The following is a 27,397-nucleotide window of genomic DNA, read 5'->3' on the forward strand; positions in this document are numbered from 1 at the left end:
GTTTTGTTGCTAACAAAGTTTGGTTATTTCTTCCTTTTAGCTAGATGAGAGCAAGCAGCTCGCTACTTCAAGTGATTAAATTCCTTTGCAGTTCCAGGATTTCCGAGATGTTCCATTGATGATTAAATGGAAACAAAGGAGGTGAGGTACCAGGGCTGTTCTTCCTATGCAGAGGGTGACTTCCAGGCTCGGCTTTCATCTGGCTTCCCTCTCTGCTGGCTGGGACGTGGCCGCTCCAGACCTTGGCACGGAAACCAAAGAGATCCGGGAATTACATTTCACATCAGTCACCAGGAGCTGGAGAGAGATGAAGCTGGTGTCTGGCACCACCTGCAATGTCACATCCCTGCGCGAGGTCTCAGTCACACACATGGATGATCATGAGCAGGAGGTAGAGGTAAGAGGGCTAATGGTTATAAACTGAAAGAGGGGAGATTTTGGTTAGATCTTAGAAAGAAATTCTTTACAGTGAGGGTGGTGAGACACTGGAACAGGTTGCCCAGGGAAGTTGTGGATGCCCCATCCCTGGAAGTGTTCAAGGCCAGGCTGGATGGGGCTTTGAGCAACCTGGTCTGGTGGGAGGTGTCCCTGCCCAGGGCAGGGGGATTGGAACTCGAAGATCTATAAGGTCCCTTTCAACTCCAACTACTCTATGATTCTATGAGGAGAAGCCAGGAGGGGCGATGGCATTTTGTTCCAGTTGTTGTAACACTTTTTGACAACAAAATGAAGCTGCAGGAAAAGGCTGTTCCTACCTGGTGAACCTGCTCTTGCTCTGCTCTCCCATGACCACTGAAGCTGTCCTGAGGGACTTGGCTGCCTTCCAAGGAGCCGCTTCCCTTTTTTCCTCCCTGTGCTTTGTTATCATAATTTTTCCTGCTAGTGGTTTCACTGCTGAAAGTCTGGGTTTCTTGTAGGAACTGAAAAGCCCAAATTCAGAGTATTCCATCCTGAAAACGCCCCAGCGATGTCATCGTTATACCCCACACCCCTCCCGTCAGTACAAGTCCCAGCCCACAGCCAAACCCCAGCACAATCTCAGCTCGTACATCCCACAGAGAGACTGGGGTGAAAGAACTTGGAATAAAATATGGCTCCAAATAATAGTGTGGAAGTTAGGAGAAAGCATTGCTCCAAATAAGGCTTCGTCAATGAGGAGAAGCCAATATACCTGGCTCTTTTAAAAGAGTGCTGCAGGCAATGACCTCCTGTAGAAGCGGGTTTGTTCTGTATCAGTGTCTCTGTCACAGCTGAGCACAGCAGTATTTTGCTGTCATATACGGATTTGGGTGATTGCAGGATAACCTTAATACAACAGAGATCCTTCAGAAGGCACAGGACCAGGCCGGGAGAAGGAATTTGGCTGCTAAATTTCAGTGCCTACACTGGGGACACCCAAAACGTAGCAGTAGAGGGGAGCTGCCTTCTGCTTTCCCCTTTCTCATCACCCCGCACGAAACCATCAATAAGAAGCGTTACAGAAAAGTAATTAACTTTGTTGCAAACATCCCTAAGGTCCTGCAGTCAAAAAATGACTTTTCCAATCTTTCTTTCCAAAACGTAAGTGTTGGAATGGTTTTTCATAGTAAAGAACTTCACAGGCACTAACTGAGCCTAGAAATACAACCTGATCATTTAAAAGGCGGACTTTGTAAGAAGTTTCTAAGATTGTTCAAGATATATAATTAATAAAATAAATTGGCTTGCGTCATGGAAGTGAGCATAGTAATTGGATAAGCACGTTAAGGGGATACTCTCCTGTTGCAGCTGATGATATTAGTTATTGACAGTCTGTCAGCACCGAGTTGAGCGTATGTAAGTATATATATATATATTTTATATATATATAAACTAGAAGCTGAGCTGTGTATCTTCCTGGAGGTCTTTTTTATTTTCTGAACTGCTTTCTGCAAGTAGTCAAAGTTCAAGTGTGCAAATGACTCTAAGTCACACGGTAACAAGTTTCCTGATTACGTAGAGAGCTATAAATTTAAAAAAAAAAAAAGCTTTTGTAATCAGTTGGAAGCAAGTCAGAAATGGTCAGACAAAGCTCGCTGATAAGAATGTGCGAATACACAAAAGAGCTGAGAAAAAAATCCAGAATGGAGAACCTGAGCACAGTTTTCCTGCTTTCTTCCTGGTACAAACTGTCTTTCTTAATGTAGCTGAATAAAGTCAGAACTGTTGTTTGTTATATATACAGTAGTAAAAACCGCCATTTACAACTCAGTTGTGAAATAATTCTTTTCCTGAAAATAACCGACATTTTCTCAGTCCTGTATCATTCGTGATTACAAAATAGCTGTGTAAACATAAATCAACCACAAGGTGTTATTTAAATCGTAACAACAAAGTGATTCGTCACATGCAACAGACCGTGCAGAGCAGCTTTATAGCATGACCTGGGAAGAGTGGGGTCAGAGCACGCCGTGATCCAGCGAGTCAACCCAGCTCAGCAGAGCCCTTGCAGATTTTTGTGGAGCTTGAAATATGTGAGTATTCCCGAATTGTTACATAGGCCAGTCAGCCTCACCTCTGTGCCTGGCAAGATCATGGAGCAGATCCTCCTGGAATCTCTGCTAAGGCACATGGAAAATAAGGAGGTGATTGGAGACAGCCAATATGGCTTCACCAAGGGCAAATCGTGCCTGACAAATTTGGTGGCCTTTTACGATACACTGGGACTGTTTAGTATGAGGAAGAGGAGGCTGAGGGGAGACCTCATCACTCTCTACAACTACTTGAAAGGACACTGTAGAGAGGTTGGTGCTGGTCTCTTCGCACAGGTAATTAATGACAGAACGAAAGGGAATGGCTTCAAGCTCCAACACGGTAGATTTAGACTGAACATTAGGAAAGAATTTTTCACAGAAAGAGTGGTCGGGCATTGGAATAGGCTGCCCAGTGAGGTGGTTGAGTCACCATCCCTGGATGTGTTTAAGAGACGTTTAGATGTGGTGTTGGGGGATTCATAGATTCATAGATTGGTCCAGGCTGGAAGGGACCTCCAAAGGTCATCTAGTCCAACGTCCCCGCAGTCAGCAGGGACACCCCCAACTAGACCAGGTTGCCCAGGGCCTCATCGAGCTTCACCTTGAATATCTCAAGGGAAGGGGCCTCAACCACCTCCCTGGGCAACCTGTTCCAGTGTTCCACCACCCTCATGGTAAATATGATATATGATATGATATAGGGAAGAACTTTGTAGTGTAGGGTAGATGGTTGGACTCGATGATCCCAAGGGTCTCTTCCAACCTGGATGATTCTATGATTCTATGATTCTGCCACAGGCTTGGTGGACAAGGGCAGAGCAACAGATATCATCTACCTGGACTTATGCAAAGCGTTTGACACTGTCCCGCACAACATCCTGGTCTCAAAATTGGAAAGTCATGGGTTCGATGGATGGACCACTTGGTGGATCAGGAACTGGCTGGATGGCCGCACTCAAAGGGTTGTGGTCAATGGTTCAATGTCCAATTGGCAGCCAGCGATGAGTGGAGTTCCTCAGGGGTCGGTACTGGGACCAGTGCTGTTCAACATCTTTGTTGGGGACATGGACAGTGGGATAGAGTGCACCCTCAGCAAGGCTGCCGACGACACCAAGCTCGGTGGCATGGTCAACACGCTGGAGAGCAGGGATGCCATCCAGAAGGACCTAGACAGGCTTGAGAGGTGGTCTTGTGCAAACCGCATGAAGTTCAACCAGGCCAAGTACAGGGTCCTGCACCTGGGATGTTGCAATTCCAGGCACAAATACAGGTTGGGCGGAGAATGGCTAGAGAGCAGCCCTGAGGAGAAGGACTTGGGGGTGTTGGCAGATGAGAAGCTCAACATGAGCCGGCAGTGCGCAATGGCAGCCCAGAAAGCCAACCGCATCCTGGGCTGCATCAAGAGAAGCGTGGCCAGCAGGTCGGGGGAGGTGGTTCTGCCCCTCTACTCTGTTCTCATGAGACCCCACCTGGAATACTGTGTCCAGCTTTGGAGTCATCAACATAGGAAGGACATGGACCTGTTGGAACGGGTCCAGCGGAGGGCCACAAAGATGATCAGAGGGATGGAGCACCTCCCCTATGAAAACAGACTGAGAGAGCTGGGGTTGTTCAGCCTGGAGAAGAGAAGGCTCCGGGGACACCTCATAGCAGCCTTCCAGTATCTGAAGGGAGCCTACAGGAGAGCCGGAGAGGGACTCTTTATCAGGAAATGTAGTGATAGGATGAGGGGTAATGGTTTTAAATTGAAAGAGGGGAGATTTAGATTAGATACCAGAAAGAAATTCTTTACTGTGAGGGTGGTGAGACACTGGAACAGGTTGCCCAGGGACACTGTGGATGCCCCATCCCTGGAAGTGTTCAAGGCCAGGCTGGATGAGGCTTTGAGCAACCTGGTCTGGTGGGAGGTGTCCCTGCCCATGGCAGGGGGGTTGGAACTCGATGATCTTTAAGGTCCCTTCCAACTCTAGCCATTATATGATTCTATGACCACTGGCTGCCTACGCACACGTGTGTGCTGGGCAGCATTCTGTGCAATGTGCACTTGGGTGAAAACATGAATGCAAGGTCCTGTTAAAGCCCAGCGTGCTCGATAGATACTCATCTCCCTGTACTCGGCACTGGTGAGGCCCCACCTCCAATACTGTGTCCAGTTTTGGACCCCTCACTACAAGAAAACTTTGAGGTGCTGGAGCAGGTCCAGAGGAGGGCAATGAAGCTGGTGAGGGGTCTGGAGCACAAGTCTTATGAGGAGAGGCTGAGGGAAGTAGGGTTGTTCAGCCTGGAGAAAAGGAGGCTGAGGGGAGACCTTATTGCTCTCTACAACTACCTGAAGGGAGGTTGTAGAGAGGCGGCGGTCTGTCTCTTCTCCCAAGTCACAGGCGATAGGTCAAGAGGAAATGGCCTCAAGTTGCGCCAGGGGAGGCTCAGATTGGATAACAGGAAAAAATTCTACACCAAAAGGGTTGTCAGGTATCGGAACAGGCTGCTCAGGAAAGTGGTGCAGTCACCACCCCTGGAAGTACTTAAAAGATGGGTGGACGTAGTGCTTACTGACATCGTTTAGTGGTGGGTTTGTCAGTGTTGGTACTTGATGATCTTAAAAGTCCCTTCCAACTGAGACAATTCAATGATTCTATATCTGGATCACCCTCAGAGACAGGCGCACGTTCCCAAAGACATCAAGGCAGAAACTGAATTCCAGAGCTCCCCAATTTGCTAGAGTGCAGCTACATTATGATCTTGTTTTCTCTGCCAAGAAGCAGGGAGCTGCCTGTTATCACTGCTGAACTCCTTCCAGAATCTCATCAACTTAATTAGAAACTAGAACACGCACTTTCACGCTCCATGGCAGCATGTGGTCCAGACCCACCCTAAGCTGACCCAAGAATGGCTGGAAGAAAGCTTGACAGGCTTCTTCCTTAAATTCTGGCCCCTTGCCTGACATCACTCCCTTTGCTTTTGTGTATTCACTCTAAAAAATGAAACATCATAATACAGAGTGATCTTTAAGGGACCACATTTAGGAAGCTCACCCAATTAATGGATAAAAATATGTATTATTCACAAGGCCAGATTCTAGAATACTAGGGGAGCTTAGGTTCTTTCACCTGCAGAGGAACATCTCCCACCCCCAAACCAAAACGTGCACTACGTGGTATTTCTTCTTCATCACCAGGATTCTGTACCTTTCCAGCTGAATATGGTCAAGAGAAGGACCGGTTTAACAAAGCCATGATGCCACGACAGAAGGTATGTGCACACAGAACTCCAAGCTTGTTCTTTTGTTTTAGGGCTGCTGTAATAAATTCAAGCCATTTGCACCAAAATATAAAAAAAAAAAAAAAAAAAAAAAAAAAAAAGAGTAGTATCATACACTGAAAAACAGAGGCATGGATTTTAATCAATATATCATATAACAAACAAAACCATTTGCTGCAGAACACAACATTTCTCCTTTAACTCTACACTTACTCTTTAAACTCCACAACTTCAGCAGCCTCCTCCTTCTAAAGCCTGCAGATTTTCTAGATATTCGGTGACAGCCTCTATCTCTGCAAACTCCAGCAGTCTGTTGATCAGCTTATCCAGCGCTTCTTTCCCGCTTAGAATTTCCTATGAAAAAACGCATAACAGCAGGCAAAAGCATGACTGACTGCACATCAGAATTATCCTGCAACGCTGACAACTCAAACAAGGAGCTCCTGGAATGTACTTTGTCTGGAGTCATATCCCAGAGCATCCTTTGGCTGGTCTCTGCGGCTCCCCGTGTGACACCGACATGGCGCAGTGAGCAGTCCCCAGGGACTCCTGCTGCCCACCTGGGAACACCACACTGATTTTGGCAGCAACAAAAGGAGCTCTCGGTGCCTTCCTGCTGTGCTTTCATGGAACTCATGGGTTTACATGAAAATCCCTCAGCAAGACCAATCCAGGACTGAAGAACCTAATTCAAATACTGTTCTTAATGCCAAGAACTAATTTTGCAAGCAAAGCTTAACTAACTTTTATTAGGCAGTTGACGGTTTCAGTTTCACTCAAGAAAAGGAACAAGTTCCCAGCACTAAGCACCTGAAAAGCTCAAGTAACAAAAATAATTTTTATACAATCACGGAACTTCTTCCCGTTCTCCTCCACCATGGTATTTGTGTAGCTATTCCCCACGCCATGAAATATTCCATATTCCACATGCCCTGTGCTCTCTGAAGTTACCCAGGATGGCTGTAGGTACAGTTTGAAAAGTGTTGCTTCTTATGCAACAGCACTTACAGTAAACTGGGCACCTAAGCCAAAATATTGAAGGGTCACCCTAAACTTTGTCCTAAAATTCAAAACATTTTCATAAATTTTATACAGAAAAATACATTACCAGGTGTTTGTTTCCCTGTAAAAAACCCCAATAACCAATATTCAACCCATATGTAGAGATTTAGTCATAAATAAGACATCAAGTAATCTTAAAATGAAAGCATTCAATTTCAGGTCTTTTTAACTGTGGCTTGTGAGGCAGAGAAAAGTTTTTCTCCTTCTTCACTTTGTCATTAGAGGGAGGAGGAAAGACTGGCTTAACAATAAATAAGTCCTTCAAGTCAGATTTTTCTTTCGGATGTACTAAGTTTCAAGAACCTTAAATGTCACTTGCCCAGTTTGGCCAAGGGACTCATGGAGATCTCTGAGGGCTACACACTTCATCATTTTTCACATATATAGTAGGAGAAGAACAGACAGAGAAATAGGCCAGAGAGTTATATCCTGTGCCAGACATCTTTAACACTACCCTACAACAAGGCAGGAAAGGAAGTTTAAGCTTTCTAAATCACAGAATCATAGAATGGTTAGAGTTGGAAGCGACCTTAAAGATCATCTAGTTCCAACCCCCCTGCCATGGGCAGGGACACCTCCCACAAGAGCAGGTTGCTCAAAGCCTCATCCAGCCTGGCCTTGAACACCTCCAGGGATGGGGCACCCACAAATTACTCTGGGCAACCTGTTCCAGTGTCTCACCACCCTCACAGTAAAGAATTTCTTTCTGGTATCTAATCTAAATCTCCCCTCTTCCAATTTAAAACCATTACCCCTCGTCCTATCACTACATTTCCTGACAAAGAGTCCCTCCCCATCTCTCCTGTAGGTGCCCTTCAGGTACTGGAAGGCCGTTATAAGGTCTTCCCAGAGCCTTCTCTTCTCCAGGCTGGACAGCAACCAACTCTCTCAGCCTGTCAATCTACAATGTTCTGTCAGAGCACAACGGGCTATCTGTTTCCTCAGATATATTAAATTGTTTTCACAAGGTTTAACTTCTCTTCACATGGTACACATAAGCATCTGAGTTTTAAAACTCTCCTAAGAAACCGTTACCTTGATATTGCGTGCATCATACGAGATCCTGTGGTCGGTGACTCTGTCCTGGGTGAAGTTGTAAGTACGAATTCTCTCTGACTGGGCTCTTGTTCCCAACTGTAGTGAAGTAGCAAAAAATAAAAATATTCTATTATATTGTGATAAAAAAAATAATCAATTACTACTCTAAATCACAATAAACTTTAATAGATCATCCTGTTTTACCTACAAACTTAGTGGTCACTGACAACATTTTTTTTTTTAAATATCATGGCATCACTAAACTGTATTATTTGCGATTTTGCATCATAGACCAAATTTTTCTATCTTCCAGTACACTTTTATTCCAGCTCTGTAGCTGCAAGAATTGCATAATTCTCAGAAGTCGTGTAAGGCAAGAAATAAGTCTATACGTGTCCCTAGTTCAAAAACGTAAGTGTATTTTTCTTTGGGGGGTGGGGTGGGGTGGCGGTGTTTAGCTCCCACAACAGCTAATGAGAGGGGACACCGTTAACAACAGAAGCAGCAGAGTCAACGTTGTGGCCAAGCAGTTCCACTGACATTTGGCTGCCAGAAATTAGCCCTGAAAGAGGATTAAGTTGAGACTACGAAGAGTAGTCCTCTAGTGGCAAAGCGCAAGAGTGCACGCAATTCTAAAACTTTTAAAACAGAAATCCCAATTGTTGTGTGGTCAAATGCTTTATTAAAATGGAGAATTAAATGTTAAAAACTGCTTAGAGATGTTTGCTTCAATGGGCTTTTTAAAAAATTTCATTTGCACCCACGTGTATATTTCATAACAAGAAATTTATTGAATATATTCTGAAAGGAAAGGTGATTTACTTTTGCCTGGGTTTCTGTAGTATTCTTGTAAACGTACATCTAAGTCCTTTATGCAGCTTTGAAGATTCTCAAGCTAATATTAATAACAAAAGATAAACAGGTCACCACTTACAATGACTGAGTTAATAATCTGCAGGAACAATACATATAAATGCAACCTGAAATTAGTGATTAAAAAGCTATGCTGGAAATTCTGGAGTACTGAATAATTTTGCAATTCTGAAGCATCTTTATTCCTGTCGATCACCGTTGAAGTTCACACCACAAATGGGAAAACATTCAAAGAGTGGGAAAAGAGTGACAGCACATTTCAAGAGAAAAGCACACTTTGCAGCATAACTTGAGGTAACTAACTCAGAGGAGTCGCTTCTTCCACAAAAGGTTACCTAAACCATAGCAAATAAACTGTTACCCAACCGTGAAGTGGCAGGACTGTTTATATACTTGTTTCCTTCACAAGCTCTGTATGATCTTATCAAATACTTTGTTTTAGAAACAGGTTAAAATACAACTCTGAGAACTTCTGATGCTAGTTTTCATGGAGAGTAACTCTTTACTGCTGTTCTAACTGTGTAACTCTGGCCTTAATAGGGAGGTTCAATACATGATGTCAAGTGTTGCCTTTTGGATAATTCCAGCTACAGTCTTTCGACTCTTTTCTTTCCAGCTACAGCTGAAGTTTCTTTTCCATTGCCTGCGAAGTCAACACTAGCATTGGCCTGGGATAAGTGAAAAAGAGACATACCGTTTAAAAGCAGACTCACCATCTTAATACACAAGATTCTCCCCTGTAAGCACACCTGGTTAGACACACACGCTCACTCGCTCTGTCCCTGTCACTCAAAAAGACCAGGAACTAATCTACAGAATAGCACCCTCTCCAAATTTCAACAATCGTTGCATGTTCTCACCTGCAGTTTTCTGGAGCTCTGCTCCTGACTTAGCTGTTTTTCAATGACCTGCTGGTACAGCTTAGCTCTCAGCGTCCGCAGAGCTATTTCCTTGTTCAAAAGCTGGGATCGCTCCTGCTGGCACTCGACCGCTAGTCCTTTACAGAGGGATTCAAGAGAGCTCAGATCAAAAGCCCATTATAGCAAGGAACAAACAAGCTAAATTAATTCTAACACATTAGGCAAATGAAGCCTTCCAGAGTGTTGGTTTGCAGGGCCTTTAAGCTGTGGGATAAAAAGTCATTTTAACATACTGGCCAGAAGCCCCGGTATGTTTTTAAACTCTTCATAGCTGCACCAGGGGCTTTGTTCAGTGCTACAGAAAAGTCAGGGATATTTTAAAATTTCACAAAGCAAACGAGTTTCTGACATTGCTTTCAGAAAATGGGTTCACTTCAGTTACCTATCACATGTTAAAAATGTGATTTGCACAGTTTACAGAAGCATGTTTAAAACAGTGTAACACAAGTTTTTAAAGTCTTAGTCTAGACAAGCTCTTGGAGATCGGAAAATCCAATATTCTGGCAGAGCAGTCTTGTCTGCTCTGAACAATTGCCTGAACAATACTGGAGAGTCTTGAACTCAATTATGAATAATGAAATAAAGTAAAATAAAGGTCTTTAAAAGAAATTTAGTATTTCTTTTTACTCCTCATTTGATTTCTGAAATAAAAAGGCATACAGGAAACAGCTGTTTTCAGGTCACTACTGGAATTTCCTGTGCCTAAAGAGATTCTACATCTGGACAGATAGCAGCCCGCTGAATTTCAATAAAACCAAATCCTGAGAAAGACAGAGTGGTCCAGTATATACACTACCTTCCCGTTAGCATATATTTTCCTTCCTATTCAACATCTGACAGCATTTTCTAGTACTGAGTGAAAATCTTCAAGTCTCCTTTTGTCTCAGTCTTGTAACTACAGAGGTTCCAGTGAGGCAAAGTGCACCCTGGATTGCCAGAGGCCGTTATTCCTGAAGGTACGGAGCACGCAGCACAAATTATTTACATCTTCCATCCCATCCCTGTTACCCTCCCTTTGTTCTTTCATCCTTCAAAGACAATCTATTCATTAAACACGTCCCTCTGAAGACAAAACTGGCATAATAGCAATGTGCTGACCATTGTGTCACTGATACGTACCCCTTTTCTCACAGGTTGCCTTGCTCTACGAGGGGTAGAACAAGAAGGGGCTACTTCCTTTTTTTTTTGGTATAAAGTCCAACCCTACAAATTCACTTTAAGAGACAACTTGCAGGATCACAAGCTTTCTCTTCAGGTTTAGGCTTACTAGAATTACAAAATACAGCCAGACTTACCTGTGGGAAGGTGTACAATTCTCACAGCGCTATCGGTTTTGTTAACGTGTTGCCCTCCAGCTCCTTTGGCCCTGAATGTATCTATGCGCAAGTCTTTGGGATCCACTTTAACATCAACCTGGAATCAAAGAAAATTACTACTTTCTGCTCATTCTAAAAATATTTTGAATGTCTTTTCATTGGCGAAATAAAAAAATTCACTCCTCAAAAAATTATGCTTTTACAACTGTTCCTGAGTAACAGCTATAATTATTATACTTTAAAAAAATGCAACGTCAAGTATCTCTGCAATGCAAGTGATGCTTTAAATATTTCACTTATTTTTTCAAACTCTTACCCCAGGTGCTTCACAAAACAAGGTATGTGTGTATGTGTGAAACAAAACAAAATCAACAACTTCTTGTAAAACCACTAGCTTTGGCAGGGAGACTAAGAAATAAGCAAATAATCAAAAATTGCTTTTAAACAGCAGTGCAAGGAACTTGTTCATGAGTCAAGCCAGAATGATTCTTGCAAGAGTTCTTAAAAACATCTAACTGAGGAAAAACGGGGTGTATCCAGATCCAAGCAAGGATTGCAGCATTGGAAATATGAGTCCATGGTGACCTGGAACATAGTTTGAGCTCAGTGGATGGGAAAGGAACATTCAGATCTGATCAATGTTGCAAGGAAAGCATTACAAGGAAGCAGGAGAATGTGCAGGGAAAGCCTACAGGATCTGGTTTTGTTTATTTTGTGTGTAAACTGCTGGTTTAAGTGAGAACTGTTGGTATCACCAAGATCTCAGAAACACCAGCCAACACATTCATTCAAATTCAAAGCAGACTGTCCTTGATTTAACAGAGAAGGAGACCAATAATTTAAATGAAACAAAAAAAAAACCCAAAAGGACCTGCAGAATCACATTGCTATGCAACACTGAATATTTTCTTGGATATATTCCCTGTCTTATTACATGACGTAATTTAAAATTGGCTTACTCATAGCAGTCAGCTTCATGAGTGTTGGGGCTGGAATACTTATTGAAACAATCACTGATTTAGATGTCATTTCAGGCAATAGTAAATCTCTGCTAAGTTGCTTATGTTGATCCATTTAAACACAGAAGGTACAGAGCCAAGGACTATTGCCTTCCAGAGTCAGAGAACTTGTGGTTCACTTGCTGAGACTTGCAAGGAGCACTTGGGTATCAATAAAATCCTAAAACAGTTACAGTAACATTGCTTTTAACAACACCTACTCCGGTGCCTAAATGGGTGACCAGGGATACAGCACCTCGTCACCCTCATTTACCTCCTCTGGCTGAGGGAGGACAATAACTGACATTGTGCCCGTGTGAATCCGCTGCATTCTTGATGACAGGCCCGTCTCAGGGATTCGCTGGACTCGATGAGTCCCTCCTTCGTATTTCAGATGCCTATAGACATCATCTCCTGAAATATGAGCAGCGGCGTGATGCAACCCACCTAGAGAGACAAATAACGGGTGACAAATATAGTACAGAAACACAGCTTTTAATTTCATTGTCTCGGTGGAATGTCTGAAGAGGTGCTGTACCTATCTCAGCCGGCGTATAGTTCACAATGTCAAAGGTCCAACGTTTATAGTCTGCATAGTTCTGGTACATCTCAAACATTTCTTTAGTGAACTGTTGGCAGATGTCTCCTAAAAATATAAAGGCACTACAACGTAAATAGCAGTTCACAAAATGGCAGTCACTGGTTTTTAGATTTAGTTGCAACTCTAACCATAGTCATTAGATTGATACTCTTCTTTACAAAGTATTACTTTACACCATTAAAGTATAAAAAGGCATTAAGAATAACCCATAAGAGGTTTAATGAAGTTGGATGGAGGTTTTAAGTAATCTTTACTGCAGGAACTTTGCTGACCTCCAGTTGTTCTGCCAGCTGTCACTTCTAATATGACATGACTTCTATCGTATTTTTCCTTTGGCACTAGAAGCTGGAAAAGCTGAAAAGGAAAAAAGAAAACCACAGAATGTCATTATCTCCTTCATGACTCTGTATCTCCTTTTAATCAAATTTACAGCCAGCCTTCACAATTGCCACAGCCTGACCGCACACAACCACTGATTACTTTTGGCAAACTGGTAAGCAGGACTAAAAACTAGTCCTACTAGTTGCAACTAGTTGCAATAGCTGTCGCAACTCAGTGCAGTTGGAGTGGAAATGGGATATGCTGGTGTATCCAAAGTAAAGCTAGCTGAAAATTTGATCCCGTAAAGTCAGGTGCCAGGTCACGTGCTCCAGCCCCAACTACCTATGAACACAAAGTTATTAGCTATAATACAGCCAATCTTTACATTAATCTTATTTTTCAGAAAGTCCCGTTTCGTATTATCTCAATCTGAACATAGAAATGGGCCCAAACACACGAGTTCTCCACTGAAACGTTTCAGCTTCTCCACTTATAATTAATTTCCCCACTCACGGGGTGCTGTCAGCTGAAAAGAAAATGAAAGACTGCAAGTTCCAATCAGAAATCTTTCAAGAATTCATGCTCTGCTGCCACAAACAGTTACTAGGATGTCATGTCAGGTCTCAATAGCACAGACTTGCCATTTTTTTAATCCCCTTCAGCATCTGAAGATAGACAAGCAAGCAACCAAAAATGACTAAAATAATAAGCTTCTGAGACACAATTGTCAGTAAGAAGCTTACTAATAATTAATGTTGCCACTTCTTCTCAGGGAGAATAGAGAAGCTGGATGTCTGTTCCATTAAACGCAAGTGTCAGAATCTATTGGTAAGATCACAACAGAACATTCTTCTGACAACTTTATTTACAAAGCCATGTAATTTTACCTCAGGCTCACCTTTCTGCACAACATGTTGATTTTCTTATCCAGGGTTTCCTTCTCTTCTAAGGCAAGCTCTAGAAGTTGTTTCTCATCTCTGCTGTCTAGGTCTAAATTCAACAACAGGAATAGTGTTACCCAATGTCACTTAGCTCAGAGCAAATGGTAATACAGCTGACCAAAGACATGCACTGGGGCACATAAAAGCTTGCAGTTGCATTTTGCCAGCATGAAATACCAAATAAGAGCAGCCCAAGCCAGGATGCATATTGCTATTCCTAGTTATATGATCAGATTTTTCAGGTGTGCTGGAAGGAGTAGCAGATATCTTACCTCTCAGTCTCCACCTCATGGCTCAAATCTGCATCAAATAGATGCCACTCCCACCTGAGAGTTACTCTCAGTTATACTGACAGTTATGTCACACAGATCGACAGTCCAGGGGTAAATCCACAAACAGATTTGACAAAATACGTCAGAAACATGCCTGCAGGCAAGAAGTGCCTCAGTTTCCTTTATTACAATTTTTCACGCAACAAAATTTTTTGTTTCTAGACTTGCCCAGAAACATCCATATATTCTACAATTTGCAGGCAACTCATTAAGGTGAGCACTAAAATTAATGGTACGATGATAATAATGAGGTTTCTAACCTTCTGACTCTTGCTATTCAAGAGATCACTGAGATGTGGGAGTTATGGATACAAGTCATCAGGATGTGGGAGACCTCACTTTGAATCTTTGCTTTTTTTAAGGAGATTCCCTTCCCCTCTCTTCAGCACGTGAGACCACAACCTGGAGTGCCGTGTCCAGGTTTGAGCTCCCCAGTACAAGACAGCCATGGAAATACTGGAGTGAGTCTAGTTCAGAACCACCAAGATGGTCAAGGGCTGGAGGAAAGGATGTACAAGAAGAGGCTGAGAAAACTGTGTTTGTTCCCCCTTAAGAAAATCAGGGGGAGGAGAGGTTTCATTGTTGTGTACAACTACCTAAGAGAAAGACATCGAAAAGATGGAGACAGACTCTGTATATCATGATAAAAGGAGACATAAGATGGAATACAGGGAATTCTGATTAGATATTGGGATAACTATTTTCACCCTAAGGGTGGTCAGACACCTGAACAGAGGCGCAGAGAGGTTGTAGGATCTCTGTCCTTGGATATACTCCAAACTCAACCAGGCAAGGCCCTGGGCAACCTGCTCTAACTGGTCCAGATCAAATGACCTTTGGAGGTTCCTTTCTAAATTAACTCAAACTAAACTAAATTATTTGATGATTCTGTCATTAGATTGCCCCTTCCCACATTTTAGAGCTTACTACCAAACTAGGACACATTCTCAGGTAAAGCTAGCTGAAGCTCCAAACCTTTTCTGCCTGGGAGGCTCCAGTTTACAATAATTAAAGAAAACCTGCCACTGCCAAAACAGGGAGCACCCTCTCCTTTTTATCTTTCTTGCCGCTGTTCTACCAGCTGAGGAGTAGCTCTGCCACTCATCAGAACATAAACCAATTCAATCCACAGAAAGAAAAAAAACAGGTCTGGTTAAATAAACGCACGTATTTTACCATGCCAAGTTGAACTACATTTCATTTACAACTGAACAATTACCAGCACAAGTGAACAGCTGGGAGTGAGAGTAAGGGAAGAAAGCAACAAAGAGGAGGAGAAAGAAAGCCCTATGCCTTCTGGCCAGCATGGAAACCACAGGTTTGCCTCAGATGCAGCATAAAACCAGACACTCAATAGCCGAATGCATCTCCTTGCCTGGCACGACCAGGTGCCTGAGCTCTGGATTCTGCGGCAGGAATAGGGTATTTCAAAACACAGGCTCCATGTCTCTGGGCATCTGCAGCCTGATTCCTGTTCACAGCAGCTACCACACACACATTTACTGGTAGCCCCAGCAGCAAGTCTTAAGAACCAAACAGGCTGGGATGTTGAACCAGCTTTGTACACTGGGCAAGGACAGCAGCAGATCCTCCGTATCACAGTTCTTAATTTATGCTCTGGGTCTTTTTTCCTTAAATAAAAGATGCCAGATCAACACTTGAACCTGGCATCCCCTGTACATGAGACAAGAACTGTACAGATTTCCTTACGAGAATGTCACAAGTCCAACCCAAAGCTCATACTGAATCAAAGGCTTCTAGCTGGTCCAAAAAGCATCATTATTGATCGGTTAGATAAACAGTATCAAATTAACTACTGTCAGCAGAGATGAAAGAATGGTCTGGTGGTGACCAACGAGCTTGAGGTTCAAAGGATGGGCATCCCTTTCCTACCTCCCCGCAAACTTGACCTTTAAAAATTCACTTAACCTACCCCGTGACTCACATCACTAGTAGCAAACCAGGAAATAACATTTTTCTACTTCACTGAGTGTTGCAAATATAAAATCCCATAGCAATTGTGAGGAATTCAGGTACTACAGAGAGCAGGCCCAGTTAGGCAGCTAAACAGAACACAAAGAGCAGTCAAACGAAGGGAGGTGTTTTAAATTGGCCACATGATAAACAGTAGAGATAGAACAATTTAGCTCCATTTAATTAAATTATTGGCTGTAATTTTCCTTTATTCTTTTCTTTTCCCTTCTTTCAACTAGAACTCACTCCATTCATTCAAATCATAATTTACGGAATTAGAAAAATTCTTCATTATATTTCCTTGATCCAAAAATGGCCTTTTTAAGTTGAAATATGAATTTCCAGTGTTTTCTTAACACTTTCTAATTTTTCCAAGAGCATTTATTTTTCAGCGTTAAATTTTTGTCGCTCCTCACCTTCACTCTTTTTTCTCTTTCTCCAGTGCAGAGAACTTGAGGGGGGTGGGGAATAAAATATTTTCAATAACCACCGTTTTTCCCAAAAGCACAAACATCTATTTATTTCTAAAACTAAAGGATACAAATGTTTTTTACCTTTCTAAACATTTTACCACCTTTATTTCAATATGGCTTTTACTGTTTTGTCAACAACCCTTAGTTGTCTCTGAAAAACACCATGAACTTTCATACTTCCCCATTTACACCGCTGGCTACCCATTTCTCCTGCCCTTTGCTCTCCCCTGGCTTCAGTTCTTTTATGTAAACCCCTTTCTCTCCAGCCCAAACGTTTCCCCCTCTTGGCTTAATACCTCCTCTCATGGTTTAATACAATGTAGCAAAATGGATGACTTTTTCTCTTTCCTACTGTGTGCAAATCCTCATACTTCTAATAATGTTTCTTGTCAAAATGTTGCACTGTTATTTATTTTGTAAATTCTTTTGCTCCTTGTGTACTTACTTATTCCTGAACAGCATCAAAACCAGCAACAATTTAAAATTTTTTTTACCCCAACTTCTACTGTCGCAGCATATTGAAAAGCAGCAGCTTCTTAAAAAGCTATCAATTTTCATTCCTTGAAGGACTATTCAAATATTTTTCAAAGAAATATTAGCTTTTGCCACTTAAATTGGAAGCTGACAATGCATGTCATAATGAACATTCATGTAATTTGCTCAATAAGTATCCATGAACTGGCTAGATGGAATCTCATTTTAAATAACACGCATGAAGTCTGCATCTATCAAATGTATTAGGCTTGCTAAATTTTTTTCCTTCAGTTGACACTGCTCTCAATTCTATCAAAAAACAATCTTAAAAGACAAACATTTCCAAACTACTTCTGCTAGACAGATAGCCCTGAGACTCCAGACGATCCCAACTCTCCCAAGCTGACTGTATTAAAACCTCAAACTGAAGTGAGGTGAGATGAAAAATGGAAGGACATGGTTGGATGCAGAAAGCCCTAGCAGCATGCAAGCTCTCAGGAGCAGGCAGGACCAGAGTGTTCCAGGGCTGGCTTAACTTAATGAAAAGCTTTCTTTAGAGGCTGGCCAATGAAGTTTATCACAAGCAAAGCTGCTGTTTTGAAACGAGTAAGTAGATGTGTGCTCCTTACCTCTGCACATTGCTTCTAACTCCTCAACTTCCCTTTCAGCCCCTTTGATTTCTTGAAATGCAGCTGCAATGGGGGACAGATCGGAGCATCTCTTCCTCAGGGTTCTTTGCTCAAAGTCATTTATTGAGTCAGCATTTAACAGACGACTAACCTGCTGGTACTCTTTGCTTAGAGCCTCCAGATACTTCTGCACAGCCTCATGCTTCCACAACGCTCGAGAATCCTGATGTGTTTTCCTATGCCGACTGTTAAAAGACACAGTGAATCCAGCCGTGTCCAACAAAGATTTTGGCCTCCAAAATCCACAGTTGTGCAGTCCCACCACATAACTTAACTTCTTTGCAACAGGAGGGAGAAGACAGCTGTGAAGTTGACCATGACAGTAGCAACTGGCAAGCAGGCTCTTAAAAAGACAGACACTTTGGAAAGGTTTCATTTTGTTTCTTATTTTTCCACCACCTGAAATGAAAAGTAGACAGTATATGGACCACTGTTAATTCTCCAGAAAAATAGAGCATTCTATTCTAAAAAACAAACACAAGAACTGTATCAGACCCAAATCCTGTTTTGATTACACCAACACAAACGCAACTGTCATGGACAAAAGTAATGGTTTAAGATAGAAATTCTTACTATTATACTGACTGAGGGTTGGAAAAGGTCTCCTCCCTTACCTCTTCAGTTTATTTATGCTGTGGAAAAGCTACTGTAGATGTGACTTTACAGACAACAGCTTCATTTTGCCATATGTCTAATTGAAAAATCCAACCATTTCATGCCTTACCAGTGAAAGAAAAATGTTGCTCACAGAAGACAAATCTATACTAGAGGTGCAGAATTATATATAGAGAATGTATGAAATGTGCAGAACTAATGTGTAAAATTATACCCACTACCATAACAAGATATAACTTTGGCAGGAGAACATTAGGAACATCTAACTGACCTTGCAGCAGATTAGTCAATAGGACTACAATACACTTGCAAGAAATTACTCATGCATATATGTACTATCTAAGACATAAGCACAGTGCTGTAAGTCACATATCCTCCTTCCCACGATATATTTACATATAAGTGTTATAAACATTTTCTATCCAAAAAGTGGGTAAGTACTCTGAAATGCAACTCCTGTATTTTTCTGAGACACTTGGCCTAGTTTTGCAGGAGACAGGTTCCCCTTAGCATCACTGTGGCTCTAAGAAAGATCTTTTCCTCTTCATTTTATATCATCAGCATTGCAAACTATGCTATGAATTCTTACTGTGCTCTAAAAATTTATATTGGAGTGCAAGGGTCTACCAAGAGGACTAAAGTGAAATCATTCTTATTCTACGGCTACTCACACAGAAAAGGTTTAACAAATAAAGAAGTTTTCCTTAATATCTCTGCCAGCATCACAATCCCGTCTACTGATTTTTACCAAAAAAAAAGTGGATTCAGAGTAAATGAGAGCATGAAACTTTTGCAACAGGATCTCCTTGAAACATACACTTCAGTTTTCTGACACAATTATTTTTTACTCATCAGTGACAAGACCTTCTGTGCATCTTCAGGCATATTATTAACAAATTACTGTGACATTCCAACTGTTCAACTCACCCATTACCCTCACCTATTTACTTTCATCCAGTTGTCCACAATGACAAAAGAGCGTTATGCAGTAATACCAGCAGTACTGCATCTTGCTTGCCTGGATGTCTGTTTTACTACCTACAGAAGGAGGGAAGCACCTTTATTGTACTTCTGCACCTTCCCCAGATTCCCCAGACAGCAGGTGCTATTGAACCCTCAGTGGCAATTTCAGGACTCCTGTAATTTATAGAAAGCCAACGATACCCCTCATAGCTTGTTCTAGTGACTAAACCTGGCTGTAGCAGAGGGATCATGTTCCCTTCACCAGGGAAGGGAACAGCAAAAGGCACAAATCAGGCTCATCGTTTACAATCCTAGGCTTAGCTGCTCATGGGCACATATAGACTCAATTCCAAAAGACCTAATTCTGCTGATGGCACTGGAGTTGCTCCAGGCCTGCATGGCCCATCATAGAATCATAGAATGGTTAGAGTTGGAAGGGACCTTAAAGATCACCCAGTTCCAACCCACCTGCCACAGGCAGGGACACCTCCCACTAGACCAGGTTGCTCAAAGCCCCATCCAACCTGGCCTTGAATACCTCCAAGGATGGGGGTTTGGTCAAATGCTAACCACCATTAACTCATTTTTAAAATATTGATTTTATATTTTATTTAATTAATTAATTAATTATGTTAATAATTTTTACTGGTGTAGTTAAGAAGCAATGTACTCAAGTAGTAACAGATCTGTACTATTGTTCTGCCTGAGCTCTCAAAAATAAAATTCTTGGGTTTAAATGCCTAAAAAGTCTAAGTAATGGCATGACAAGAAAATCAGAAATTGCAAAATAACTTTGCTATTCTTTGCTAAATAAAAAAGTTATCTCCTTTTCAGAGAGATGTTGCTGCATTACATTTGTGCAGAAATAAGCACACATAAAACTTTTACAGAGCTATGACCAGTAGATGACCTATTGACTGCTTTCCAAACCAGATTCTAATAACTTTTTATGTGACAAAATTACCCCGTGCACATTCACAAATCAAAACCAGTAAGCAAAAGTGACAACTGTAATTATCTTATTACAATATAACTTAGTTATGTTACTTAAATAACAAAAAAAAAAATATTTCCTGACAAGAAACATTTATCAATGCTGTGACCACTTTAAGAGGTTTAAAAAATAATTTCTAACAATCAAAGGTGCTATTAATCCCATGCAAATTAATTCAGGCACATAAGAATATGTAGGGACACGGAAGGAGCATGTCTTTCAAAGCACGCTGTAAGAGGAACAGCTCAAGGCTGTGCCTCCGAGGCCACCTTTGGTACACCTCTGCCCTCCATCCTGAGCAAAACCCCCGAAAGCCGTGCACCAAGTCCCCCTGGCAGCCCTCCCTGGTTGCAGGGGTTACGGGTGGATGGGGAAGGCAGGAGCAGGCAGGAGCAGACAGAGGTCATGCAGCGGTGGCAGAGGGTGGCAGAGGGAGCTCCGCTCCCCAGCACCCACCAAGAAGCTTTGCAACTCACCGTCCACACACATCGGCACCGGACGGATCCTACCTCGAAACAGGAGGCCATGGCAGACGGGAAGTAGAGCGGAAAAACTCCCAGTCCCAGCATGCCTGCTGAAAAACAGGACTCCCGGCATGCTCCAGCTTTGGCTCAGGCCCGCGTGGCCAGCCGGCCGGCCAGCATTCCGCAGCACGGCCAGCCCGCGGGGGACACGGGGTACCCTCACCAAAGCTCTGCCAGCATCGCTCCAGGAACGCCATCGGTAAAGATGGGCTTTGCTTGGCTTTGTGAAATGCAAGCCCCGAAATAAAAAACGGGGAACGCAACCATGAAAACAGCTCTTCATTTTCTTCCTCCCAGTAACACACACTCTGACTTCAGCACTTTGGAGGAAATGGCAAGAGTAACATCAATCGGGAATATTTCACTTCTGTTTCCAACTTCTAAGCTGTTCTGTTACATACACTTTTCCATGTATTTTCCCAAAACGTGGGCTGAAAACACACGTCATTTCAAATCTGGTTATTCAGAAACTAATTTCAGAGAAGTTTGCATAATCCAACATTAAGTTCCACTTTATGTCAAAGCTCAGAATTCAATTATATTTAAAATTAATTATTACTATGCTACTAAAGAAAAACATCAGTTATAAAATATTAATAAGCATAACCATTCAGATTATCATTACACTAATAGGCTGCAGCTTCCTAATAAGGCATTTTTTAAAACATACTATGTATATGCACATTTTAATAGTTAATATTAAACAGATTATACAACTACCTCCCTAATCATATTTGCATTTTAAAAAGACTTAAGTAACATTGTTTTCTTATGCCTATAATCACCCAAAAAATCACTTTACCTACTCTTTGCTATATACGCTATAGGAGGGAAATGCATTCAAACATCTAAGATGAAAAATTCTGCTGCTTGAGACTGTTTTACATTTCCCTTAGATGCCCCGCTTGGATTGAAAAAGTCATTCTCTCTTCTGAAGTTTGCTTTATTCCAGTAACTTTCCCCACCTCTTTTATGTTAGCGCAAATCCAGCTCTGCTGTAAATGCTTGAAAACCCACCGTGCGCTGAGTTTCTTTCTTCCCAGCTACTGTCACTCAACAGGATTTTTAAAAGGTAAAAATTTGGTGTTTGGCACATATAACATCAGCGGAGTTTGGTGAGGTAAACATTCCAAAAGACTGAAAATGAGACAGACAGGAGGGATTTGGATCAAACCTCATCAGCACACAAAATGACAACTAATGGCTTGCCTAGATCCGAGGACAGATTCCAGCTCTGCTCCATCCCTCAGGACACAGGGCAAGGCAAACAAATTAAAAGGCTCTTCCAGAGAACAGGACCCACCCCAGAGCTGATCCAATCTACCAAGGGGCCACAGCAAACAGCAGCCTGAAACCTCCAAGGCGCTTCCTCAGGCCTGAGCCTGCTGTGCTGCGCCGTGTGATGCCACCGTCCCCATCACCCCTCACTCTTCTGCCACTGTGACTTAGGCCTCAGTCAAAGGAAATAATAAAATTATCCTTGCACTGGGACTCTAAATATGCAATCTGACACTGATACTTAAAAATCTTGGGAAGGTGATCTATGGGAGGACAACCAAGAAGCTAATAAAAACATGAAAACTGTAAGCAGACCACGCACATAAAAATTTATTTTAAAAGAAGAGGGTAGGCCAAGGAAAATCAAATCAGCTTCTACTCCAGCCACTAATGGTTCTTACTTAAAGCCTCTGATAAAATGCAATCATGATTCAGGTTTTATTATGCCTTGACGGTGAGTTCTTTAACGTAACTCTGAATGTGAAAACAGAGACTGTAACAAACTCTCAGCCCTCCCAACCAGGCAGCAGACCACGCTGGGACCACATGGCCAGGACAAGGGCCGGACTCTGTACTGTCAGCAGGGCTGCCAGATACACCATCTACCACAGGACCTAGGCCATGCATCTCATATTCAAAACATAAAATAACACTCTTTCCCCATATTTACCATATGCTTTTAGAATGCGATATGGGAATTGAGTAGGATGAAGGATGGGAAATCCCGTTGCCATCTGTGCTTCCACCTCTCTCCTGGTTTGCTTTGATGCCTTAAAACCTGCATGGCTGAAGCAGCTGCTGATGGAGCTAGTGAGGACCAGGGGTTTGGGGATGGAAGCTGCTTGGGGCAGGGTGCCACTGCCTTCCTCAGCCACCACAGCAGCCCAAAGAGACATTTCTTTGGATGTCCCCGCAGAAGGGAAGAGTGACAGCAGAAAAACAGCGAGGCTTCAGGGCTTTTGGACAGAAATGGAAGTCCTGTACTTTAAAATCTGGCAATCCTAAACTGCCAATTGCTTTAGAAACCAGAGGCAAAGAAATGGCTCATCAGACAAAACAGGCTCATGGCCTTACAGTCTGCTTGTCCCTGCCCACACAGAGGCCCTTTTCTGCTCAGGGGCCCTAACTGGGTTTAGCAATCTGCAAGCATCGTGCCACAACGTCAACGGACACCAAGTGATGTTGACAGGTCACGGAGTAAAGTGAGAGGTATGGCAAAATGACAAGCTTGTTATAATGTATATATCACTTTAATACTGCTCCCCCCTTCCGACCCAAATAGTTCGTTGACTGACTTCTCAATTCTTTCTGTTTGAAGGAAAAACTGGTGACAGAATCATACGCGTCTTGAATACAGTCCTGTTTATTAACAAAGCCTGTAGAAAGAGCTTTGTTTTGCCCAGCACAGTGGGATTAAATGACAAGAAGTTTTCTTGACTGCACTCCCAAACCTCACTTTCAACTAGAGCTCTGCCTCCCCCAAAAGCTCCTTTCTTTGTTCATTCTCTCCCAGCTAGTCCGCAAATGTTTCTTTTATTGCCTCCCTGCTTTCCTTTTCTTGCTGCTTTTAACACAGATTTTTAACACAGACACATGTCTAAATGCAAATCAAACCCCTGCCTCTTATTTGCAATTTGTCTATTTTCAGACAGCGTCCCTTCCAGTATTTGGACTAGCAAGAAACAGAGACCTTTAGCTGTCAAGAACAGCCTTATTGCTTCAGACCAATAGTCCACCTAGCATGGTATTTGCCTAGTCATCTCGGAGATGCATCTGTTTATCACTCAACCCAACTGGAGGCATAACATGCCTTTTGCTAAGACAGAAAACTTGAGCTCATAAACTCATAAACTAGCTTCAGCTAGTTATAAACAGGGCTGAATACGTGCTGTGGTACAACCAGGCTCTGAAAACGATGCAGCAGGGCAAAGTCAAGTTGGCCATCCTTGTCAACACCACTCCTGCTTCGAAAATATCCAATACTGAACACAGCAGCAACTCTACCATGTAGCAGAAAGAACAGTGAACTGGGTACAGCATGTGGAAAATATGCATACTGCTGTCAGTGACGCAGGTGACTGACATCATCAGAAGTATGCCACAACAAAACAGTGAGAAATAAACGTAATAAAGATAGCCCTTCTACAAAGAAACTTATACATCTAAACAGATTAACAAAGCAACACCAATAACAAATACCATTCGCAAAAACAGTGGCCATAAACTGATGCTTAGCTACGAAGAACCAGGAAAGCACACACTGGGCTTCTTTAATATTCTCCTCACTTTTGCTATTTTTACCTCAGGAGGCTTCCTAAGCCTACCACATTTTTTCTTCCATTATCCAGGTTACTCTCTTCCAATAAATCATCCACCCTCTTGTTCCCTCCTTTAGACTAAAAGGAAAGCAGCTATCATGTCCGTCAGCTTCAGCAAGGCTCGTGCCAAGTCAAAGAGACACTGCTCGGGATCCTGTCACAGTCACACAGTCACCTACTTTACGCGTAAACAAATAAAATATGTTAAGTACACAGCTTTTCTGACTGGCTTTTGTTATATGCTATTTTCCACACACTTGTTTTATTGTGGGTATCTATCATGTTCATCATCTCGGATGGTAGGTGGATAAACATATTATTAAAAAATTAATATCCCTTTAAAATATAGCAAAATTTAATTAATATTTTTAAAGGGTATTTACATAAACAGAGATTCTAATTGAAGCTGCCTAATTTTTTTTCCCCTGTAAGATGGTCTTTTATAATTGCTTGTAACCTTGATAGTTTAACCAGTTTTCTTTCTAAGTAAAAGCCCCAGGCCATGTGGCTTTGGTGTTTCCAGTTGGTTATTTTTTGTTTTTTTAAATTTTTGCAAAGATTCATTTAAGAATGATTTCTGGGAATAACGAGAAGAAAAATTTATTTCCAAAAGACCTTAAACCTCCTTTGGTGAAGGAGCCAAGCCATGAATAAACGCTTACTGTTCTAGCACGACAGTGCTGGGAAGTTTTACATAACCAACTGCTAAAAAACGCATTAAATGCAATAGATGACATCCCCGCTTGCTCAAAGCCTGACTGCTAAGTTTGCTGTTCTTCCCTTAAATTACCAGCCCGGGCACAGCAAGCCGGCAGCTGCTCAAAACCTCTGCAGTTTGTAGTTTTGCTCTCCTCCAGCAATACCTCCCAAGGCTTTCAGGCAGCCTGGCCCTCCAAAATAACCACTTTAAGCGAGCTGGTGGGATGGCGGTCACCACAACTGGGTTACCAGAGGCAGAGAAGCAGGGGATGGTGGCCACCGCAACTGGGTTACCAGAGACAGAGAAGCAGGGGATGGCAGCCGCTACCACTGGGTTACCAGAGGCAGAGAAGCAGGGCAACCACCACACAAAGGAGACTTTCTGCGTCCCCCCTCCCCTCCCAGCCGCGGCCGGCGGAGGCCAAACGCTGCAAAACTCCCTTCGCCTCGGAAACCGGCGCGACTCGGGCGAGCGGGAGTCGCTATTTGTGACAAACCTCCGCGGGTGGCAGCCCCCTTCCTCCCCTCGGGGCCTTGCCAAGGGCTCCCCGCCTCTGGGCCGCCGGCCTGGCCCACGGCAGGTAACTCCACTCAGGGCCGACAAACAACGAGGCCTCCCCTCAGGCCGGAGGGGCAGAGGGGATAAGATAGCGAGGCGCCGCGGAAGACCCCCCTCACTCGCCAACCGATCCCCCTCTCAGGCCCCGGTTCGACACGGAGCAGAGGGTGTGTGCGAGTGGGGAAGCAGCGGGGGGCCGCCCGGCGGCGGTGCGCCTGCGCGGAGGGGACCCTGGCTGCCATTTTGCAGCGTCAGGCGGGCCGGCGAGGCCTCCCCCGGCAGCTGCGCAGAGGGGCCGCGCTCCCGCGCCGCGTCTGAGGGGAGCCGGCGGGGAGGGCGGTGCAGGCCAATGAGTTAAAGAGTCGCCGCCGCCGCTCGGGCAGGAGCCGCGCCGCCGAGTTCGGGGTTCTCCTTCCCCTCCCTTTCCCCTTCTTTCCCTCCCTCGCACCGACAGCCGCCGGGCCGCCCCCGCCAGCCTCCCCCCCTCCCCCCCAACTCCCTCCCGCCGTGCCTGCCCTGGGGCCGCCCGCACCATGCCGTCCGTGCCGCTGCCGCCCAAGGAGAGCAACCTCTTCAAGCGGATCCTGGTGAGCCACCGGCCCCGTTCCTCTCTCTTTTTCTTCCCCGTCCGCCGGCGCTTCTCCCTCCTCTTTTCCGCTCGCACGCCGGCCTTGCTCGGTGCCCTCCGACCCGCGGCGCGGCTCACTTCGCCCGCTGCCGGAGTTGGCTCCGGCCGAGCGAAAAGGGATGCGGCGGCCGCGCTCGCCCGGCGGGAGCCGCCGCCGCCTCCTCGTCCCGGTTCGTCCCCGTTTCCTTCCTTTGTCTGGGGCTCGCGTAGCAGGCCGGGCGAGCCCCTCTCGCTTCTGTGAGGGGGGCGCCAAGAAGGGTCGGTGTCGCCCCCGGCCGGGCGAGGGCGGGAAGAAGGGTGGGAACCAGCCGCTCGCCGCTCCCTGTGGGCCCGCGGTTCTCCTTCCTCCCCGCCCGCGGCGGTAACTCCGGGGCGAGCGTTGGGCCGCCGCCGCTCCGTCCTCCCCGGCCCTGCCGGTGGAGGCGGGCCCGTTCCCGCGCCTTGAGAGGGCTTGTGGGCGGCTGGGGACGGCGGCTTTGGCGGGGGGAACTGTCATCCTTCCCCTCCACCCCCGCTGCCTGCTCTGCCCTGGAGGTCTGGCTGAGGGGTTGGCGGGGCGCTCAACCGCAGTGGCTCCCCGCCACCGAGAGGGTGAGAGAAGACGTCGAAGCGGGGTGGAAGTGTAGCAGGGATTTGGTGTCGCTAAGTTGGTCTCCAGAGGTGCTTCACTTTCCGTAAGAACATCAGTTATTAGTACAGGGGCTCGATTAAAGCTAGTTCACTGAGCGGTCTGAAGTGTGGTTGGAGGAGTCTGACAGATTAAAGTATCCGAACTCTGTAGACTTCTCTCAACTCTTATGTGCGGGGCTGCTTTGACTAAATTAGTGTCTTGGGCAGCTCTTTGAGATTTAATGGTGCAAAGGACATTCGGTGTTTGTGAGGTGACTTTAAAGAGTGAGCTCACTTCCAAGTTTCTACTCAATCACTGTATATTTTATAGCGCTAACTCCTTATGGAAAGAAGCACACACATGCGCACACACCCCCAAGAAAAAAAAAAACACACAACCTACAAGAAAACACCAGATTCCCTCTTTCCTGAGCTTTTCAGTGCA

At 44.0% G+C, this 27,397-nt stretch overlaps 2 protein-coding genes across 3 annotated transcripts in view; one reads left to right on the forward strand and one right to left on the reverse strand.

Annotated features, from left to right (window-relative positions):
- Positions 1–5,867: 5,867 nt before the first annotated feature.
- Positions 5,868–26,574, reverse strand: MTRF1 (mitochondrial translation release factor 1). Of its 2 annotated transcripts, none has more exons than XM_074167173.1 (10): positions 26,248–26,574; positions 17,706–18,164; positions 13,781–13,872; positions 12,834–12,915; positions 12,499–12,606; positions 12,235–12,407; positions 10,942–11,059; positions 9,587–9,723; positions 7,851–7,949; positions 5,868–6,107 (listed from the first exon to the last, which is right to left on the reverse strand). In XM_074167173.1, exons 2-10 carry the CDS (start codon positions 18,139–18,141, stop codon positions 5,985–5,987), a joined length of 1,368 nt encoding a protein of 455 aa, XP_074023274.1. In that variant the 5' UTR covers positions 18,142–18,164; positions 26,248–26,574; the 3' UTR covers positions 5,868–5,984. The 2 variants fall into 2 exon arrangements, with proteins under 2 accessions (XP_074023274.1, XP_074023216.1); XM_074167115.1 differs by lacking the exon at positions 26,248–26,574 and adding an exon at positions 20,814–20,888.
- Positions 25,961–27,397, forward strand: part of NAA16 (N-alpha-acetyltransferase 16, NatA auxiliary subunit) — a 67,525-nt gene continuing 66,088 nt past the window's right edge. Inside the window, exon 1 of the mRNA XM_074167035.1 lies at positions 25,961–26,302. Within this exon, the coding sequence (XP_074023136.1) occupies positions 26,249–26,302 (54 nt within the window). The 5' untranslated portion in view covers positions 25,961–26,248. The remainder of the gene's footprint in view (positions 26,303–27,397) is intronic.

Source organism: Numenius arquata, chromosome 1 (genome assembly GCF_964106895.1).
Source record: "Numenius arquata chromosome 1, bNumArq3.hap1.1, whole genome shotgun sequence".
In the NCBI taxonomy this organism is placed as follows: Eukaryota; Metazoa; Chordata; class Aves; order Charadriiformes; family Scolopacidae; genus Numenius; species Numenius arquata.

Bases quoted from the DNA above. Each gene is read 5' to 3' on its own strand.
- MTRF1 (XM_074167115.1), bottom strand. The intron at 11,060-12,234 runs GTAAATGAGGGT...CTTTGATTCCAG, and splicing joins TCCTCCCTCAGCCAGAGGAG to GTTGATGTTAAAGTGGATCC. The intron at 7,950-9,586 runs GTGAGAACATGC...ACTTCACTACAG, and splicing joins AGAGCTCCAGAAAACTGCAG to TTGGGAACAAGAGCCCAGTC.